The 21,801-nt window shown below is 35.3% G+C and overlaps 1 protein-coding gene across 1 annotated transcript in view; it reads right to left on the bottom strand.

The window, feature by feature from the left end:
- Positions 1-21,801, bottom strand: part of PRUNE2 (prune homolog 2 with BCH domain) — a 313,372-nt gene that overhangs the window by 245,643 nt on the left and 45,928 nt on the right. Inside the window, exons 2-4 of the mRNA XM_049769754.1 lie at positions 9,527-9,631; positions 5,839-6,041; positions 3,089-3,252 (exon numbers count right to left, since the gene is read on the bottom strand). Of these exons, the coding sequence (XP_049625711.1) occupies positions 3,089-3,252; positions 5,839-6,041; positions 9,527-9,631 (472 nt within the window). The remainder of the gene's footprint in view (positions 1-3,088; positions 3,253-5,838; positions 6,042-9,526; positions 9,632-21,801) is intronic.

Here is a 21,801-nt window from a genome sequence, read left to right as displayed (position 1 = left end):
GAAGCCAGGAATAACCCCTGAGCACTGCCGGGTGTGACCCAAAAATCACACACAAAAAAAAAAAAAAAAAAAAAAAGAAGATGGTCTATAATACATTCAGATTTTTGATACAAATGTTTGTACTATTATTTCCATAGTTTTGTTTATAAAGCTTTTAAAGACTTTCCCCATTCCTAGCCATAAACATCTAATCTCCCAACGATTGGAAACATATTTTTCAAAATTCTCTACTGCAAAGGTATATATAGAATGTCATATTCCAGAAAGACCTAGAAGAATATACTAAAACACTTTCAAGAAATATAGAATGATCAAATAAATCATCGATCACTTCAAACAGTCAGATGTAATGTCATATCATAGTTACTCACTAAAGATTACTTTAGAAAAAGAACTAGTTCTGGTATGAAAATAAAGATAACTAAAAAATTTTATGGGCAAATAAAACTCCCTTAAGGTTTGGTGTTACTAAGTTGTCTAACCCCAAAATCTTTCTTCATAGTCCCAGGAAAAGTTCTCTAAGGTTAGATGCTTCATGAGTAGGAACACCTTGTTTTTAGGCTAAAGGTTTTCCCTATTTTCCCCAACTTTTGCTGCACCTGTGCAAAAGAACTGCCACTCGTTTTTTATTTTTTAGATAGGGTCTTCCACCTTTTTCATAGAAACTTGGGGACATGAATTATTTTGTTTTACCTCATATATCTGCATTTTGTTTGTTTGTTTGTTTGTTTTTTGGGTCACACCTTGCGGCGCTGAGGGGTTACTCCTGCCTCCGTGCTCACAAATTGCTCCTGGCAGGCATGGGGGACCATATGGGATGCCGGGATTCGAACCACAGTCCGTCCTTGGTTGTCCACATGCAAGGCAAACGCCCTACCGTTATGCTATCTCTCCAGCCCCGCTCTGCATTTTTTGTTTGTTTGTTTGTTTGTTTTTGGTCACACCCATCAGCGCTCAGAGGTTACTCCTGGCCCTGAGCTCAGAAGTCGCTCCTGGCAGGCTCGCGGGACCATGTGGGATGCCAGGACTCGAACCACTGTCCGTCCTGGGTTGGCTATGTGCATGGCAAATACCCTACCGCTGTGCTATATCTCTGGCTCATATTTCTACATTTTTCTATAAAATTAAGAAGGGGCCAGAACAGTGGCACAGCGGTACGGCATTTGGCTTGCATGCAGCTGACCTAGGATGGACCACAGTTCGATCCCAGCGTCCTATAGGGTCCCCCAGCCCAGGAGCGATTTCTGAGCACATAGCTAGGAGTAAACCCTGAGCATCACTGGGTGTGGCCTAAAAAAAAATTAAGAAGAAAAAAAAAAGAGAAAAGATAGGGGCTAGGGTTCAAATGGTCGCAGGTGCATTTGGTTGAGATTTTAAAAAAGGACAGAACTAAATATCCAAGCCAAAGTCAACAACAATAGAATCAAGAAACCCAAACTATAAGGATCTAAACTTAAAATGGGCCTTTTATACTGGCAGGCCGGAGGGCAAAGGGTGACAGTATAGGATGTACTATGGGAACATTGGTGATGGGGGGCTAACACTGATGGTGTGAATGACCCTGATTCATTGTATGTCTGAAATCCAACTATGAAGGACTTTGTAAATCACAGTGATTTCTTTTTTTTTACAGGGATTTCAATAAAACAAAATTAAAAAAAAGTTTGGTGTCAATACAGTACTAAAAAACTATAAAATTTAGCTTTGAAATTAGTAAACTATAGCAAAATTCAACTTGATTTCTTTATATCTCTTCCTCCCTCTCTCTTTTATAAATTTCCTGAAGATTCAGGAGCTTTTAAAATTGGTCTATTTCTTCCCAAGAGTATTTATTAGATCTGACATTTTATTACATTTTAGGTTAAATTCTTTGCATCAGCATCCTTTAGCTCCCTCTTGGCCAACCTGTTCAGTAGTAATGTTCCTTTTCCCCTCCACATACATATACAACAAACGTACATGCACCTTTCCCCAAAGTCTTCCAAACTTGTATTTTCACTACCCCCCCACCCCAACCATCCCTCCAATCCTCAGGTATATAAACCACTTTCTTCTGACAGTACCTATTTTCGCCCCTCTTCATAGGTAGAGGCATTTCAACCCATCGCCTTTGTTTCCAGGAGATATGGCTATCATGCTGAAGACAGATCATTGAAAGTCAAAGAGAAGCTATCTAAATAGAACCCTAAACTCTCTTAAGTGAGACCATAGTTACTCACTATGATCAGATGAAGTTTCTGTAGTTATTGGTGGCACTTAAATCCACCAACAATGGGACCAGAGAGATAGCATGGAGGTAGGGCATTTGCCTTGCATGCAGAAGGTCGGTGGTTCGAATCCCAGCATCCCATATGGTCCCCCGAGCCTGCAAGGAGCGATTTCTGAGCACAGAGCCAGGAGTGACCCCTGAGCACTGCCGGGTGTGACTCAAACAACAACAACAAAAAATCCACCAACAATTTTCAGCTTGAAAGCTACTTTTTGCAAGCAATGGATTTCACTGACAAAATAAAGAGAGGTACACAGTCCATGGTGATGCATTTGTTCAGGACCATAGTATTTAAAGTTGAGTGTGAGAAGATGATGTATGATACATGAAAGTGGGAAGAAAAGTGGTGAAGGAAGGGACAGTTTGGCATAACAAAATCATATAAAGAAAATTAAAGGTCTGGATTTCACCATCTAAAAAGTATTACAGAAACCAAACCCTTCTTGGTGTAAGGGCCCACTTTCATATGGGAAAGTGGAATCTTTCAGTCTTCACATAGTGTGGGACAAGCTGACTTCTGGACGCTGTTAGCCAGAAGAGTTTTTCCAGATCCTCAACAGAGGTGTAACAATTCAATTTAATATTCTTTTCTCGTGGAACAGCAAAGATTCTTCATGTCTATTTTTAAATGCACATTTTTAATATTCAATATAATGCTACTCTTTAACAAACTCTTTACTCCCTGCCTCTCTGATGAAGCTTCCTGTGGTCTTTACAGGGATTGTTAAACCAAGAATGGATCGAACTCTTTCTGCATGAGCAAGTCCAGAGACACTCCATTAAGCCCTCCCATATCTAATAGGAAGAGTCATCTCTCACCTCTGAGGAGATGAGCCAGCTGCTCGGTGATGAGCTCAGGAGCCTCCTGGAGAATTTCTTTCACCACAAGGGAGGAGGAAGATTCTGGGAACTCAGGCTCACCATCACTTTGCTCAACCGAATTAATGACCTTGACAACTGCTGATTCTAAAATCTTGTCATCACTATAAAGCAAATAGAAGAGAGGAAGAGACAAAGAAATAGTGTTTTCTGTCTTTGGGGAATGCTTTCATCTGTTACTCTTCCTCAGTCAAAAACTTGAGGAAGATTACTTGACTCAGAAGAATAGAACCTAATTCTTTGTGTTTTCACATTTCAGCTAATCACTAGAAATAGCTTCACACCTTATCACTGTTATCTCTTGCTTTCTGTTAAAAACAATGATATAAATTGCTAACATTTATTGAGCTTCCACACAGGAAAAATTTTTGTAAATGATTTTGGTATTTTGATCATGTTTTATATTACAAAACAGGTTCAATTAAAACTCTTATTTCACAAATGAGGAAACAGAGGTGACAAATGGTTAATAAATGTGTCCAATAACATGCACTCAGTAAGCAGATTATATTATATTTAATCTCTAAAATTCTGACTCTAAAACTTAAACATTTAATCACTGTGCTGTGGAAAATATTCAATGACATATTTACCTCTACTACCTATTTTATATCGGAGATAGAGATGACTTTATCAAAGTCAGGAAGAAAGATATAAACAAAACTATATCCTTTCCCCAAAAAAATGGCAAAGAAGGTATAATGCTGTTTTGTTTTTGTGGGAGGTTGTGTTTTGTGAGGGGCATTCCTGGCAGTCCTCAGGTCTAACTCCTGGCTCTTTGCTCAAAGATCACTCCTGGCAATGTTCAGGGGACTATATCCAGTGCTAGGCGTTTAAACCAGGGTCAGCCACAGGCAAGGCAAGTGCCTTACCCACTATACTATCTCTCTAACTTCCAAATTTAAGAAAGCATTTTGCTTCTTAAGTAATCTCAAAACCATAATTCACAGATTCTGTCTTAAAATCAGCACAAAATTTTAATTGGTAACAAATTAAGACCGCTACCGATGTTTTATAATTTTCTGTTTTTGCTTTATGTCTATGTTTTATGTTTTTATCATCTTTATTCATTGGATTTAAAAAAATCAATAGATAATTTTATTCAGGCATGTAATCATCCTGAATATTAATAAGTTAAGCCAAATACCCTATCAATAATTCACTATCAGTGTCAATCATTGATATTAATCAAGATTTTTTTCCTTTCTTTTTTTTGTTTTTTTTTTGGGGGGGGGGCCACATTCAGTGACACTCAGGGGTTACTCTTGGCTATGCACTCAGAAAGCGCTTCTGGGTTGGGGACCATATGGAATGTCAGGGGACCAAACCATAGTCCGTCCTAGGCTAGCGCCAGCAAGGCAGACACCTTACTGCTCCATGCCACCGCTCCAGCCCCTTAATCAAGAATTTTCTATATTTCAAACAATGTGGAGTAAAATAGCTCCACAGAGATAAATTATTATAACTTTCTTTGTATCTAAATAAATGACATACATGTTTATACACACTTCCTAAAATAGATTAAATATTAGCTCTTTATACAGACTTTTACTTCATGATCAATGATTACTGTTAAATTGGCAAAGTGTGTGCAAAAAACATCTAACACTACTGAGATATGCAATAAATAATTCTTTTCTTGTTTGTTTTTGAACCTCATATTATAGTGCTCAAGACTTACTTCTGACTCTGTGCTCAGGAATTACTCCTGGAAGGACTTGGGGGACATTCTGGGGTACTGGGATAACTTAGGTCAGCTGCATGCAAGGCAAGTGTATTATCTCAATGTCCCCACGTACTTCTTCAAACAGTAACATTAGAGAAGTTATCAGCACTTAGAATTAATTGAATTATAAGATCCAAGAAGTCAGAGAATATTTCTATTTCTCTTTGTGTACCTTTGCACTAATTAGCAACTCTTAGGTGGTTACTGAAGAAAGCAGATGACCTCAATTCTAATCCAAACTCTTCTGCTAACTTCACTTGGTTATTTTGGGCAAGTTATTTTCAACAATAGATTTCAGGTTTTTGCTCTACAACTTCCAGTTCACATAGTTTTTAAAGATCAGGTTAATTTTTAAAAGTTTATTCTGGATTTTTAAAGAGTGATTTCTGCCTAATACATGGTTGACCCAAGTCTGGCACTGTATCTGGTCCCTGAGGAGCAATCCCTGAGCACAGAGCCAGAAGATAGCCCTGATCACTGCTGGATATGACCCCAAACCAAAAATAAATAAATAAATAAATAAATAAATAAATAAATAAATAAATAAATAAATAAATAAATAAAGGTATATCCTGCTCTTACAACATAAAATACATGAACGGGTGAGGTACGATCAATGGCTTTCGTAGTCTCCATTTCACTGCTGAAATATTTTCTTGAGGAGCTTTCTATTTTGCTCAGTTCTGATATTCATTAAACATTTGTAGCATTAATACACAGAGTGGTAACATTGTCGTGTTTTAAATGGCTCAAAATCACAGGTTTGGGGTCAATTTTTAGAAACTGCATTTAAGGATATTTAAAGTGCAAAATAAAAATAGATGATTCATGCCACAATTTTAGTAAGAGAAGAAATATTAGCTTTGCCTCTAACATATCTCCCTAAAACAAAAATTCTGATCAAGGTGATATTTTTCCCAGAAGTCTTTGGTAAGAGATCAATTTGCTCCTTCCATTGCCTTACCTTGCCAGCACATTGTTTCCAACAAGTGTTATATATAACTTCCCTTCATCATTTAGCTGGTGCAGGTTTATTTCATCTCGAAATATGTGTAATGATTCAGAAATATTTAGCTCTTCTAAAATAAACCTTGTCTCAGTGAAGTAGTTGAATTCAGTCCGTGGAATGTTCAGCACTGGTAAGCAGAGAACCCCAGGTGGACTGACCTACCAAGAGAAAGTTGACTAAATCACTGACAGCAGCAGGGAAAAGAATACAACTACATTTATTCAAACCAGTCAAGGGCAACAAAGTCCATTGGTCTTGTTAAGCCATTTGACCTTTATAGTCAACCTCTCCTGAACCTGATCAGCAGAGAATTTACAATAAGTTAGGGGCACTTAATATGATTGAATCTCATGTTACTTTATATGAAACTTCTACTGCCTAAATACTTTGCCACATTTCAAACATTCCACTATTTAAAAATTTACATATAGACACATCCATATATCCTCTTGTTCAGGGGATATAAATGCACATACACTATGGAGTTTGCAGTGTATCAGTGTGTCAAAAGTAGGTCAGAGGACAAGCAAGAAAATGAAGAAAGATACATATGATCATGCTATATGCTATGCCTGTCACTCATTTCCATTCTATTACTTACATGCAAAAAAATTCTAACCAAAAAAATATTAAATCTATCAATCACAAGAAAAGCTAGAAATCTAGATTTGGGGGGCTCTATCAGTGATTTCAATTACTATCAACATTGTTTTGTTTTGTGGCCATAACCAGTAATACTCAGGGGTTACACTATGTAATCAGGAATTACTTCTGCTGGTGCTCGAGGAATGAACAATATGGAATGCTAAGGTTTTAAACACATATTGGCCTATTGCAAGACAAGTGTCTACTATACTATATCTCCAGCCCTCAATCAACATTTGTAATTCAAAGTACTGTGAATTAATAAAAACTCATCTGCAAGCCAGGTTTAGGCCACTGTCAGACTGATACCTGATGATATATTATGTTGTAAAAAAATTCCATTTTAACAAACCTCTTATTATAAAAATCATGGTAATAACAGGATCAAAATATGAAAAAGGGGGGGGCCAGTGAGGTGGCGCTAGAGGTAAGGTGTCTGCCTTGCAAGGGCTAGCCAAGGAAAGATCGCGACCACGGTTTGATCTCCCAGCATCCCATATGGTCCCCCCAAACCAGGGGCAATTTCTGAGCGCTTAGCCATGAGTAACCCCTGAGCATCAAACAGGTGTGGCCCTAAAAAAAAAATGAAAAGGAATTTCAGACAATAGATTATACAATAAATTCTTTTTCTACAGAAAATTTAAAAATAAAGGTGTTTTTAAATTTTGTATAGATTTTGTATAATTTTTTCTGCAATAAATATCACTGAGACTGTTAGGTTTTTAATTGTGGTTTTTTAAATTGAATTTGAAGTGAAGTTGAATTTTGCATAAAGTAAATGACCTTTATCTTCACTTCATCATCAGCTCTGTCACAATGGAGAGTGTTTATTCCATGTTTAACATCTTTACCAACCATCTTTTCTTCTACCATTGAAAAAGTAAGGTTTTATGTCAGCTCTGTTCTTTTAGCTTGTCAATGCCTAAAATTTTCTGGCACACAGAAGACAGTTAATACAAATTTGTTGAGAAAAATAAAAGACTCAGCCTCTGTTAAGTACATAATGCATAAAATCACTCTAACAAAATGTCTCTTCTATTAATGAATCACCATTGTTTGATAATCATTACCAATTTATTTTTCCTTCTCATTTGATGATTAACTGCTGACAGTAGACTTCTATGAAATGAACTGATTAACTTGTTATAAGAAAACATAAGGATAGAAGAAGCATTAGCAAATAAGTCAAGAGTATATGGCCTGAGTCTATCCTGGTAGGACTGTTTCTAAACTTAAACCAGAAGAAATAGGTAATAGCTCCAGCCTCTGCTGCATACAAAGTTATTTTCTTTCTAAGTTTCATTTTTACCCCAAAAGTAAAATGGTTCTTACCTTCCAGGGTGAACAGTATCTTTATGGGGTCAGATATCTTTATATCTTTATGGGGTTATATCTTTATTTATATAAAGTACAAAGCTCTGTACCTATCTTGTGTGTTCATATTTTGCGAGGGAGTAGCAAATTTTCAAGGAAAAGCAAAACTGAATTGCAGGCTTCTGATTAGGGTACGGGACTGATAAACTAAGGGGTAGGCACAAAAACACAACAAATTCACAGTATTGAACCCTTCTGTAAATCTACATTTGTCTACAAGTATAGTATTGATTCTTAGTAAAAGAGAAGTCAGACATCTGTTTTATCTATCACAGCGCTTTTTCCCATGTCAAGATAATATTCAACAAATGAAAACATCTCATTTTTAAATAAAATGTCAGTGGTGGAGGTGGTGGTAGTTGTCTAAATATAACATAACATACCTAAAATGTCACATTATTATATTTTAAAACAATGTCCAGTTCAGTCAACCTTATGATCTCAAGAAAAGTAATATTCTTTTAGGAGTCAAAAAATCCAGTTAAAAATATTAGTAATAAGAATGTTTATTTTGATTCACCTACATGTATCTCCTATACTAATCAATCTTCCTTGTAAAGTTCAACAAATTGTTTTCTTAAGTTTTACATGAAGTTTGACATAACTCTGATGTAGAAATGAGAACATTTTTGTGGGATGCCAGGATTCAAACCACTTTCCTTCCTCATGAAAGGCAAATGCCTTACCTCCATGCTATCTCTCCGGCTCCAAAAGGCTGGGTTTAATATGAATTTAAATTCCTCTAGACCAGTAAGAATTCAAACAAGATTGGAATAAAATATACATGAAAATTAAATTTAGGGGCTGGTGAGGTGGCGCTAGAGGTAAGGTGTCTGCCTTGCAAGCTCTGGCCAAGAAAGGACCACCGCGGTTAGATCCCCCGGAGTCCCATATGGTCCCTCCAAGCCAGGGGCGATTTCTGAGCGCTGCGCCAGGAGTAAACCCTGAGCATCAAACGGGTGTGCCCCCCCAAAAACTAAGAAAATTAAATTTGTGTATGAAGTATATAAAGTTGGGAATAATTTTGAACTACTCATTATATACCTTTTAGGCTTTAAAGTAATGCATTGTCAAGGGCTAATACATTTTATGTAATGATATTTTTAAAAAAATGTATATGTATTTTTCCACCTCTCTATGTATATGATAGGCTTGACAAAATAGGATTCTAACTCAAAAGAGATTAACTGAGAATCCCTGTACCATATAAAGGCAGAGCACAAAAACAAGACCACTACATATGTTATAAATTATCTCCATTACTAAAAATTTCATCCAATAGGCTAATACTTCATGTAATGTTTATGTAAGTCATTCTGCTTGCTTTTAAACTCTCAGAGCAAGACTGATACAAAGGATGAAAAAGAAAAACAAGGAATTCTGACCCATTGATCTTGTAGATTCTCTGAATTTCCATTAAAGTAACCAACTAGTGGAGTCAGAGAAATAGTACAGCCATGTAGGGCATTTGCATTGCTTATGACTAAGCAGGGTTCATTCCCTATTACCCAGGAAAGAACGCTGAGAGCAGAGACAGATGTAAACCCCATGCACTTCCGAGTATGGCCCCCAAATAATAAGTAAATAAGTTATATCAAAATTCAAATGTAAAAAGCATGATCACCTTGTCTAGAAAGTAGGCATATGTGAACACAGAAATGAGAGAATCCAAGTCACACGAATTATGTCCAATAACCACATGAACCTTCTCCAAGCATTTGCTTCGATTCTGAAACAAATTCAAATAAAAATTATAATTTATTATTAAATAAATATGAAGAGGAATTTTTTTCATTTTTAACATATGACTTAGCTAAATTCAAGCACAATTATGGGTATTCTTAAATTTATTGTGAAGGACATGAAGACATAAATTGCACATTTTTAATATTCAGAAATGCTCATTCAAATTCAAACAAATTGGCAGTAAAAGCATACTTACTTGAACTCAGTCAAAAAATTTTAGTAAAATATTATTTTCTTCTAAAGAATAGTTTTCATAGTACTCCATAATGTTCTATATCACAAAATGTTCTTAATTTGAGAGAAATAAAATTTTTGTTTTATATATATATGTATATATATGTATCTCCCATGCAATATATACTTTGGAAGAGATTTCAATTTTTGTATAACATTTTAGGAAACAGGATATAATCTGCATTATATACTATGATTTAGCAAACTAAACTTTAAATACTTTATATTTCTGTTTCAACACCCCATCTCCCAACTCCAGAGAAAGGGATACAATTGGCATTTTATTTCCAGAATTACAAACAAGTTGCTATTTTTAAATTGCATAAAGTCACCTTTCTGAAAGACAGAGCAAAGGGAGGTTTTTGTTTTATTTTCTTTTTCTTTTTTTTTTTTTGTTTTTTTTTTGTTTGTTTGTTTTTGGGTCACACCCAGCATTGCTCAGGGGTTACTCCTGGCTGTCTGCTCAGAAATAGCTCCTGGCAGGCACGGGGGACCATATGGGACACCGGGATTCGAACCAACCACCTTTGGTCCTGCATGGGTGGCTTGCAAGGCAAACACGACAGTGCTATCTCTCCGGGCCCTGTTTTTGTTTTTCTGATTAAATCAATAGCTATTTAAAATTCATTGAAGGTTGGGGCTGGAGAGATAGGATGGAGGTAGAGCATTTGCTTTACATCCAGAAGGACGGTGGTTCGAATCCTGGCATCCCACATGGTCCCCTGTGCCTGCCAGGGGAGATTTCTGAGCACAGAGCCAGGAGTAACCCCTGAGCGCTGCTGAGTGTGAACCCCCCGCGAAAGAAAAAAAAATGGTCTTTGAAAATATATTATGCTAATTAGTTGCTGTATTTGATAGGAATACTTACAGATGTAATTAACAGAATTAAAAAAAATTCATTGAAGGTTTATCTACCTTTGAAATGTTGGGTTGAAATGCCCAAGATGCAATTGTTTCTAGAAAATTTCATAACAAAACCATTTAATAGAGAACATTGTTGCCTAATTTGGTATGTTTATAATATGTCTGAGATAATACATGTGTATATTTCTCTCACCATAAGAAAAAGAGGATCTTTTTATCCTTTTTAGAACTTACCAGAAAGACAACTCATTGTTATAGTGCTCAAAACTCCATTACTTTAAAATATTAATTAAAATATAACTATCTAAATAAAATATTCATCTAGCTACAGAACAAAATATACATTTTACTTAAATCTACTAAATTATTAATAATTGTATTGAACTGCTGGTACCAGAAAACAAACTTTTCAGCATCTAGTTTGTGGTCTGAGGAACATAAAGTAGATCTTGAAGGGCACAACATTCAAGAGTTTAACAACACAGGAAGAATGACAAATAAATACTGCATAATTTCTCAATAAAATGAATGCATATTTTAGCATATACTGATATATAATGTACATTGTTTTTTAATTTAATAAAATAACATGATTTAAAACATATATAAACCCCTAATGTAATTTTTCAAAGCATATAACAAAATATACTAACATTTATAGAGATCCCCAAAAGACCCTAAATAGCCAAAGCAATATTAAGAAAAGGAAGAAAACTAATGGTATCTCACTCCTTGACTTCAAACTATAACATATAAGGATAATAAAATAGTGCAAATTTAAACAAAAAAGACACATAGACAAATAGAAAAGAATTAAAAGCTCAGAAATATTGGGGTCAGAGAGATAGCATGGAGGTAAGGCATTTGCCTTGCATGAAGAAGATTGGTTGTTTGAATCCCAGCATCCCATATGGTCCCCCGAGCCTGCCAGGAGCAATTTCTGAGCATAGAGCCAGGAGTAACTCCTGAGCACTGCTGGGTGTGACCCCCCCCCAAAAAAAAAGCTCAGAAATAAGGTCCCACAAATATGACTAATTAACGCATGACCAAGGGGACAAGGACCATCCAGTGGATAAAGGAAAATCTCTTTGCGAAAAGGTACTGAAAAACTTGAACAACTACATATAAAAGAGGAATAAGGTTTTTTTGTAAAAAAAAAAAAAAAAAAAAAAAAAAAAAAAAAAAAAAAGAAACTATATCATTATTTAATACAACTCACAAAACTTAATTAAGATGGGTTAAGATGGCTAAGATATAGGAGTTGTTTTTAAGTTCCTGCCAATGTAATAAAAATATTTTAAGGATATCACATTGAATCCATTTAGTGCTTTGGTTTTGTTTGTCTTTTTTATTACAGTTTAGTTATCTACAACAGCATTAAAGTTGGTGGCATAGACACACCAAATTTCTGTGTCTCACCACCATTCCCACCAAAAAGTATCCTAAATCCTCCATCACTGTCTCTAGGTCATCTCTAGCTTGGTCTTTCCAACCACAATCCTACCTCAAGAAGAAGCTGTTAGCTTTTCTTTTTCCAATCTTCAATAATTTAAATATCTTCTATTTGAAAGACCCTGAGATGAACACAAATGTGAATAAAACCCAGCCTGTTATGCTTCTAGGCTCTTACTAAGAGGCTAATACAAATACACTTTTTTAAAATTAAATTTATTCTTTAACTGAATGACTGTGAATATAGAGTTACAAAAGTTGTTCATGACTAGGTTTCAGTCATACAATGTCCAATACCCATTGCTTCACTGGTACACATTTCTAGCCACCATTTCCTTGACTTCTTTTTATTTTTTTCAATATTTTATTTAAAATTTATTTTATTGAAACCATTGTGATTTACAAAGTCCTTCATAGTTGGTTTCAGACATACAATGAATGAGGGCCAATGCCACCAATAGCATCAACCTGTTGTTTTCCAGAGATTTTCTGGATATATTTTGGAGCTTGCAAGTTTTTTCCTTAGCTGCTATCATTATGTCTGTTTGGCTCTGACAGTAAATCTTTGTAGGGAAAGAGAAAAAGAAGGAAGGGAGGGAAGGAGAGAGGGAGGAAGGAAGGGAGGGAGGAAGGGAGGAAGGGAGGGAAGAAGGGAGGCAGGGAGGAAGGAAGGAAGGAAACCTAATGTGTGATTCTGAGCTATGGCCTAACTATTGAATAATTTCCAGACTTCTGAACATCTTCATTTTTTTGCATTCATATGGAAAGAATAAAACCTTTATTTCACTTTAGTTTCTTTTTCGTTTGTTTTTTTGGGTCACACCCAGCAGCGCTCAGGGTTTTATTTACTCCTGGCTCTAAGCTCAGAAATGGCTCCTGGCAGGCTTTGGAAAGCATATGAGATACCAGAATTAGAACCACCATCCTTCTGCATGAAAGGCAAATACCCTAGTTCCATGCTATCTCCCCGGCCCCTCACTTTAGTTTCTTGAATTTAATTGACAAATGTATTTCTCCCTGAAATCTAGTCTCAAGATGAATGTTAACAACAATACCAAAGGGACAGGCTAGTACATGGTGAAGAACCTGAGTGAAATTTGTTAAGAAATTTGACACTGGTATTGGAATACTGTATGCCTGAAATTCAATTATAAATAGCTCTGTAAACAAACAAACAAAAACAAAAGCAGAGTATATAGAAGCAATGTAAAGGCATACAGCTATTAAAAAAGAATTTTTGTCTTTTGTGACAACATGGATGAAACGTTACTAAAAATGAACATCAGATGATTTACCACATATGAAGGCTATAAGTAAATAAATAAAGTTTAAAAACACATCACATCACAGTCCATGGAAGGGGAGCTTAGTAGCCTGAGGTACAACTAGGGACAATTAAAAAAATACATCACAAAAAGTAACTTCCAGGACCTACAAAAATTACAATGATTATAAAACTATGTAGAGATTAGGGATGGAAAGGAAAAGGAAAGTCACTCTGAACATGACTATGGCACTAGAGTTTTTGTGGAGGACACAATACATATAAGTTGTGCTTACACCCACTAAAAAAGACATACATATATATGTATATATATAGTGTTGAAAGACTACAGTAAATCATGAACAATTTAATTAAATATAAATATTATATGAACTTAGAAACTGTTTAAAACATTACAATTCTTTTTCCATTGCTGTCGAATCTAGGTTCCACTTTAATTTGGGTTCCCAAATTAAACTTTTTCTGGAATTGACCTTTGCTAAGTGAACAATCAGAATGTGTCCTCAGTTGCACTTAGGCTGCTGCTTGATTATTCCAATTTCCCCTCACCTCTAGGTAGTATTCACCCAGCTTGCTTCAAGACTATTAATTGCCTCCATCCTTTGACTTCGTAAATTTAGAGCTTATTCTCTAGGCTCAGTACCTTCTGAGGGTTCTAGAACATGGCCAATTCTTATTCTCACATCTAAACTATTACCCTCTACAACACCAATCAGATATTCTAGAGCTACCTAAAGAAATTTAGAAATGGATGAAATAATATTATATTATAAGAAAAACAAGATGCACTAGGAAATCACATTACTCTAGAAAGCAGCTCTTCCGAGAAGTTCCACAGTCTAAGTAGACATTACCTCATTTATCGTCTCAGATCCTGTAAGCAGACAGTAAGAAGATTGATAAGTTTTCTATAGGTCAACAGAGTCTCATGACGTCTGGACTGTTCCCAAAACTCATGACCCAGTATAATGAGCACCATCTACCCTGTTCTCCAAACACTCTATAATCACTTCAGTAACAGAGAGTGAGAAAAGGACTGATGAAGAAAGAATGTTCAATATATTTCTAAATACAGAAAAGCCTGAGACATTTACAGCATCAAAATTACTCAGTTAACCTATCTGCTTTCTTGTATAGGTAATTTCTAAGCACCATTCAACTTTTATGAAGAAAAACAAGGAAGAAATTAGATCATTTGGGTGTTAATTCATTTTCAAACCCAAAGCAATTATTACTTACAAAAGGAAAAGTGCTAAGATTGTGAACACAAAAGATGAATAGTTCTCACAACTCAACTATTTTTTTTTGTTTGTTTTTGGGGCCACACCCGTTTGATGCTCAGGGGTTACTCCTGGCTAAGCGCTCAGAAATTGCCCCTGGCTTGGGCGGACCATATGGGACTGGGGGGGGGGGGGATCGAACCTTGGTGGTCCTTCCTTGGCTAGCGCTTCCAAGGCAGACACCTTACCTCTAGCACCACCTCACCGGCCCCAACTCAACTATTTTTTAAGATTCTGATTCTTTTACCCTTTCTAGTTAGAAAGGAAAAAATAATTCTGTAGATAATCTATAGAAGAACCCAGTGCAAAAAAGAACACTTACAGGTTCTTTGTAACTACCACATGCTTCCCTATCTAAGATCTTATCACTCTTCTTATCTTCCTTTCCCTTATTCCTTTACATCAAGTTTACTTAGTCATAGCCTCTTTTAATGCAATAGGTCCTTGTATGAGATTTACAATTGATATCTTAGGTTCCAATACTTTCTTTCCTTTGCCACCACCTCCATCAAAATGAACCATCCTGGTACCTGTGCTATGAAGAATCTGTCTTCTTCTCTACTAGCAAGAACAATGGAGACTTCATGACAATTGAAAAATCCCTAAAATAATGTGTTACCTATCAAGGTAATTTGAATGTAATTTTAAGATGCATTTCAGGGATTGTACCACAATCCCAAAATGTAAAAGGATATTTCAGACTGGCTAAGAATATTAGCAAGCCAGAAGGGATATGGCAATCAAGGCAGAAACTTTGGTGCTGCTATGGGTCACAAAAGTGATGGGCTCAATCTAAAAAAAAAAAAAAAAAAAAAACTCAGATGTCCATAAGTGCCTGATTATTATGAATCACCAGAGAAAAATAGAGAGAGAGAACAAAAGACAAATGGCATAGTAGATATGCTCAGTCTACTGTGTGTTTTGGGGATAAAATATGATATTAGTTCTGCAGACTTACCCAGTAGGTAACTGAAAACTGAAACATTTTACTCTTTATTAGATTAAAAAAATCAGTTACTGGAGTGATAGTCCAGCAGGTCACTCTCCCCAGCATCCTATATGGTCTCTTGGCACTACTAGGTGTGATCCCTAAGTAACCCTTGAGTATAGCTAGGTGTGGCCCCAAACCAAAACATCAAATAATCAGACCCCATTTTCAAGTTTTCTACTACAAATAACTTTGAAGTATGAATAGAGCAACCACAAGTGGAAAGTCAAGGCAAAAAAAAAAAAGAAAAAAAAATAAAATCTGATTTTATATATCTGGGTGACCAATACACTCACCACAGACACAAAAGTGAAACTCTCAGATGAGATACTCTGTCCTTTCAGAGCAGCTCTGCGGGTGCCTTCTGATGTGACATCTCCACATATTCATAAACTCACAGATGTTCAATCTTAATATCTACGTCCCCTGATACACATCAAACTGAGCTTTGGATTACTCATAGACAAATTGCACCCAAATGAAAGTGACATATGTACAATTTATTAATTCAATTTGTTATTGTCATTTATTCTAATAAAAACCTGTTACTGTCAGGCATTGTTTAAGCGCTAGGGATACAGCAGTGAATCAAACAGACAAGATTCCTCATGGCACTTAACATCTTAGTACTAGGAGATATGATGAACCAAATAATTAATGATAAATGAAGTGGGCAGGATGTGCTGAGATGAGACTCACTGAGAAAGAGATATTTGAGTGAATTCTTGAAGTGGCACCGAGGCTATCTCAGCCCAAGAGAATACCACGTACAGCAAGCTGACTGTATAATTATTGGATATGTAGATATATTGCCTAAATAGGATTTTGTAAACTTCTAAGAGCAAATAGATCTGAAAGGAAAATACTCATTGCCCTATTCAAAGCATTAAAAAAAAATCTCAGAAGATTCATTGCTAATGCCTAAACCCAGCGCTGTGCAAGCCCAACATAAAATGGAATCCAAATAATGGTTTGAAATAGACTTAATACTGCTTTGTCATCTTCAAAAGAATGGATATGATCTTCCCATAATCAACATATAAAAGAATATATTGAACATTACAGTATTTCAGATCACAATGTTATGTTTTTAATGTGTAATCCCAAACACCAGTAAAGTGAAATCACCTAATAAAGTCTGCTTCTTATCACTTTTAAAAGCTAGCATAATGCATTAGCATTTAGATTCGTCTGCCTATTAAATGAAATTGCACTTGTCAGACAGAAGCAATTTCAAATACACATAGAGAAACAGAATTGATCAGAAAGAGGACTTCAAGGGCCCTGTACCATTTTTTCATATTCTACATTCTCAGTCACACAGATTTACTTCCTCTAATTTTTCACATCTATTTTCTGGAGGGTCTTCTAAGTGTAGCTAGGGGCCATCAAGTCTGTATATACCTAATGATGTTAGTGAAGCCCTTTGGTACCAGGGATCTAGTATAGGGGCCTGTGCATGCTATTCTGGGAGTATTCTAACTCTTTGAGTCATCTCTCTGGCACTAAATTTTCACATCTAAAATCTAGTAATTAAGCTTAGTCCATAAATCTTTATAATGTACTTATAATTGAGTTCTCATTAAAATTTCTTTTACAAAAAAAAGACTGTATAAAACTTTTTACAAAATAATTTGAAATGAATTTGTTTGAAAACATTATAGGAAAATAACAGAAGCTAGATAATTTTTCCTCATGCACTAAATATCGCATATTTTTATTGTTTCACTTAATTATTATAATTTATGCTTTCAATAATTTTTAAATTTGTGGTTTTGACATATATTTACCAAATATCAGGAACCAGTAAAGTTCCCAGGATCTTCAACTAATGTCCTGTGTCACTTCCAAACCAACTCTTAATTCTCTTCCTACTCCCCCCATTGCTTGGTAATTGAGGTTCTGTGATCCAGGACCAAGGATTTTTCATCTTTTGATGTTGTTATTGTCAATACTGTCTATTGTCTTGTTTTGTTTCTCTACATATCAAAAATAACTAAAAGCATCTGGCATTTGTCCTTCTCCTTCTAACTTGTTTTGCTTAACATGATGCCCTTCAGTTTCATCCAAGCTACAAAAAATGGCAAGATGCTATCTTTTCTTAAGGCTGTATAGTAGCTCATTATGTATATTTAACATAACACATATGACAACTATTATTCATCTGTTATTAGACATTTGGGTTGTTTTCATATCCTGGTTACTATATTCAGCACTACAATAAACATGGGGGTGCAGTGAGCTTATCAAATTAATGATCTTGTGGTGTGAGGTTGATTCCAGAAGTGGATTGTGGGTTCGTACCTTACGTTTTTTAGACACTGCCACATTGTTTTTCATGGTTGTTCATTCCAAACCAACAATAGCAGACAAGGTAGAAAAAAATTATCCTAAATTTATCAGATAGTGTCTCCAAAGAAATACAAAACAAAGCAACTGAAGCAGTGCTTCCTTAACTACATCAATCTTAAAGTCAACAAGTGATGCCTGTTAATGTCACAGAAAAGGGTCAGGGTCCTCGCCTGACACCCTGTCTCCTCCTAGCTGCTGAAGTTTAACTCTGAGGACTCTAAGGATTAGCTAGAGAACATCTCATGTGTTACTTACATTCTTATAAGTCTCTGACCCAACCCCAGTCACAGTGCTGAGAAGTTCAGGTACTAAAGGAAGCATAATGGGCCAAAGCTAATTGAACTTAGTAACAGTGAGGACAAAAAACTTGGTGGAGAGACTGGAAACAACCTGGCTTTCCACTTATAAGTTCTAAAACCCTCTATTAGCTCTGCGGGATACTGATAAGGCCATATTCTTTGCTCACTTAATAAATGAACATGATATTTCTTGATCCTGAAACTGCATTTAAGAAATTTCCAGAGCTCTTGAACTTCTGAATATATCATTATCTTGAGAAAGGCTGGACACTGAAGGAGAGAATGCTGAAGTGTGTGTCTTCAAAAAACTCACACTGCACCAAGAGGCAAAGCGTATCTATCATCTATTTTATGCAAGAGGCCCAGCATAAAAGGATAACTCGAGCTAACTGCAATTTCTTTTGTTTTATTATTTTTCTTTCTGGTCAAGCAAAGAAATACAAACACCATAGAAACTCATACCATACAAAAAAGAAAACAAAAGTAACTACTATTAACATTTGTTGATTATTCCACATTTTAAATTTATGCATCTATATTAGCACAACTTTACAAAACTAGGCTGATTCTTTTATAGATTATTTACTTAATAGTACACTGTGAAGATTTTTCCATGACCAAAATGACAAATTTTCATTATATTTTACTTTATAGCAGAATCTGTTACTATATATGTGAATAAAATTTCTGAAATCAAGCAGATATGCCTTTTATTATCTTCATGATTTTTCCAAGAATATAATCTTGGATCACTGGACACCTAGTCAGTTTCATTTGAAGAGTTAATTAATATGCAATAAGTTAGCAAAAGGCCATAATATCTTCTGTGATTTGTGTCTCAGGTTATGTATGAAAGCAAAAAGATTTATCAAAATTTTAGGACAGATATTTTATATTTAATTTTCCCACAAATGTCATAATATAATCAGTTACATACTAGATGAATATAAACCAAAGAATTAGGAAAATGAAAAGGACTTTCCATGATAAGAGTAAAATGTAATACATCTCACTGATGAAACTGACACCAAATCAATTCAGATAAATGTACATTGTCTATAGCTTGGACCCTTGGTGCTCTTTCAACCCAATATTTTCTCTTCGCTCTTTCCATCACATTGGATAATGTACTCTTTTAATTGCTCTCATTTGGATAAATTGGGGGAGGGGGATTATTCTGAGAACATGCAACCTTAGATATATCAGACACTGTGCATATGTGTTTTTATCTATAATGTCAAATTCAGAGGCCACTGTGGGTTGGTGATCGGAGAAATAAAAATGAAGCCCAATCATGGCCTCAAGGTTCTCATTCTTGGTCATGTATTTGGGTTTCCAGTTCCTTGGAGGTCAGGCAACTTTCAGTCTGAAATCCTGAAAATTGACTCAGTCACTCTAATATAATTTCTCATTAAAACACATTCTTCTTAACCAGTTTTCCACCAATCTATAAAACAAAGTGCTGTCAAACTGATGTGTTTTCACTTGTAGCCTAAATATATGTATTGCATGTACATGTGTGTACATGATCCTTATATAATATATATACATTGTTTAATGTCAGGAATATATTCTTAGAATTTGAGTCCTTGCAAAGTTAAAATTTTCCTACAAGATAACTTAATTTTCGGGAAAGCATGTAAAATCTTTAAATAATGGAATGTCAAAAGCAATGCAAAAGTTTAACACAGAAAGAACACTCCTGTCACTTTCACCAGGTCACCAAAAAACTTAATGTCAACTACTTTATAAAATAATGTATATTTGGGGCTGGAGAGATAGCATGGAGGTAAGGCAATTGCCTTTCATGCAGAAGGACGGTGGTTTGAATCCCGGCATCCCATATGGTCCCCTGTGCCTGCCAGGGGTGATTTCTGAGCAAAGAGCCAGCAATAACACTGAGTGCTGCCGAGTGTGACCCAAAAACCAAAAAAAATGAATACTCATCATAAAAAATTTGAACAATAGAAATTTCCCCAAAATTCTCAATATTAAAATTTCATTTCTATGAACATTTAATGTATCTCTCCAATCTATTTCAATACCTTTATGAGTATTATATTTTATCATGCTGTGATCATATTATATATAATACTATGCAATCTTTTTAAAGTCAACAACACTCTAAGTATTCTCTTAAAATCCTAGAACATAAATTTTGTGATGGGAATGATGTAACATCAGCTGCCTGGAACACAGTAAGGTCTAAAACAATGAAAATGAAATGAATGATTATTGTAATTTCTAGAGAGATTCTAATTATGGTAATTATAACTTAGTCAAATTCCTCTTGTTGCATATTTTTATTATTTCTAACAGTGCCAATAAGATGATAATTATTTGAGAGATAATATTTTGTGCACATATGTATATATTGGTGGGAGAGAATATAATCTTAGATTTAAATTATTTTTCTTTATTTTTAGTTCTTGTGCCACACCTGGCAGTACTCAGGGCTTATTCGTGGATCTACACTCAGAAAAGACTCATGGCCTGGTCAGGGAACCATAAGGGATGCTTGGAACTCAAATTGGTTATATGAAAGGCAATCCCTCTACCAGCTGTACTATCACTCTGACTCCCACGAATTTTAAAATTTCTGATTCAGAAAGTAACTTTATTTAATTTTATTTATTTAGATTTTGAGGAGAGAGGCTGTGAAGTGGCCTACACCCAGCTGTGCTCAGGGCGTACCCTTAGCTCTGCATTCAAGGATAACTCCTAGTAATGCTCAAGAGACAATATTTAGTTCTGGGGATTGAAACTATGTTGATCTCATGCATGGCAAGTGCCTTACCCCCCTGTGCTATCTATTTGGTCTAGAATTTTTATGTTTACTAGAAAAGTTATTAAAAATTATATTTTCATCCACAGAAAATATCACTTTTTAAAGTTTTATCACACTGCTTGGTAAAATAGTACCATAATGTTAATTTCTATTCATTATAACTGCTAGTTAAGTATTCTTTTCATGTGTATACTAAACGTTACTATTTCGTGTAAATATATTTTTGTCAATTTTTTCTGATAACTTGAAGGATATTTATTCTATCTACATGGATGATAAGCTCAAAATAATATAAATGTTCAAGTTTTGTAACATAAATAAGATATTACTTTGTTTCCTAGCCTTGAGAATCTATGGAACAATTTGTTCAATAAGTTTCATTAAAAATGCTATAAGATGCATTATTTAATATGACATTATTTGAAGCACAAAAGAGTGACGCACACTGTACTATCTACTCCTCAATTTAATGACTTACTTGGCTTTATAAAATGTTGCTATAGGGGCTGGAGAGATAGCACAGTGGCGTTTGCCTTGCAAGCAGCTGACCCAGGACCTAAGGTGGTTGGTTCAAATTCTGGCATCTCATATGGTTCCCCATGCCTGCCAGG

This window comes from Suncus etruscus, chromosome 3 (genome assembly GCF_024139225.1).
Source record: "Suncus etruscus isolate mSunEtr1 chromosome 3, mSunEtr1.pri.cur, whole genome shotgun sequence".
Classification (NCBI taxonomy): domain Eukaryota; kingdom Metazoa; phylum Chordata; class Mammalia; order Eulipotyphla; family Soricidae; genus Suncus; species Suncus etruscus.
The sequence above is the reverse complement of the archived record's forward strand: the minus strand, read 5'-3'. Positions and strand labels throughout refer to the sequence as shown.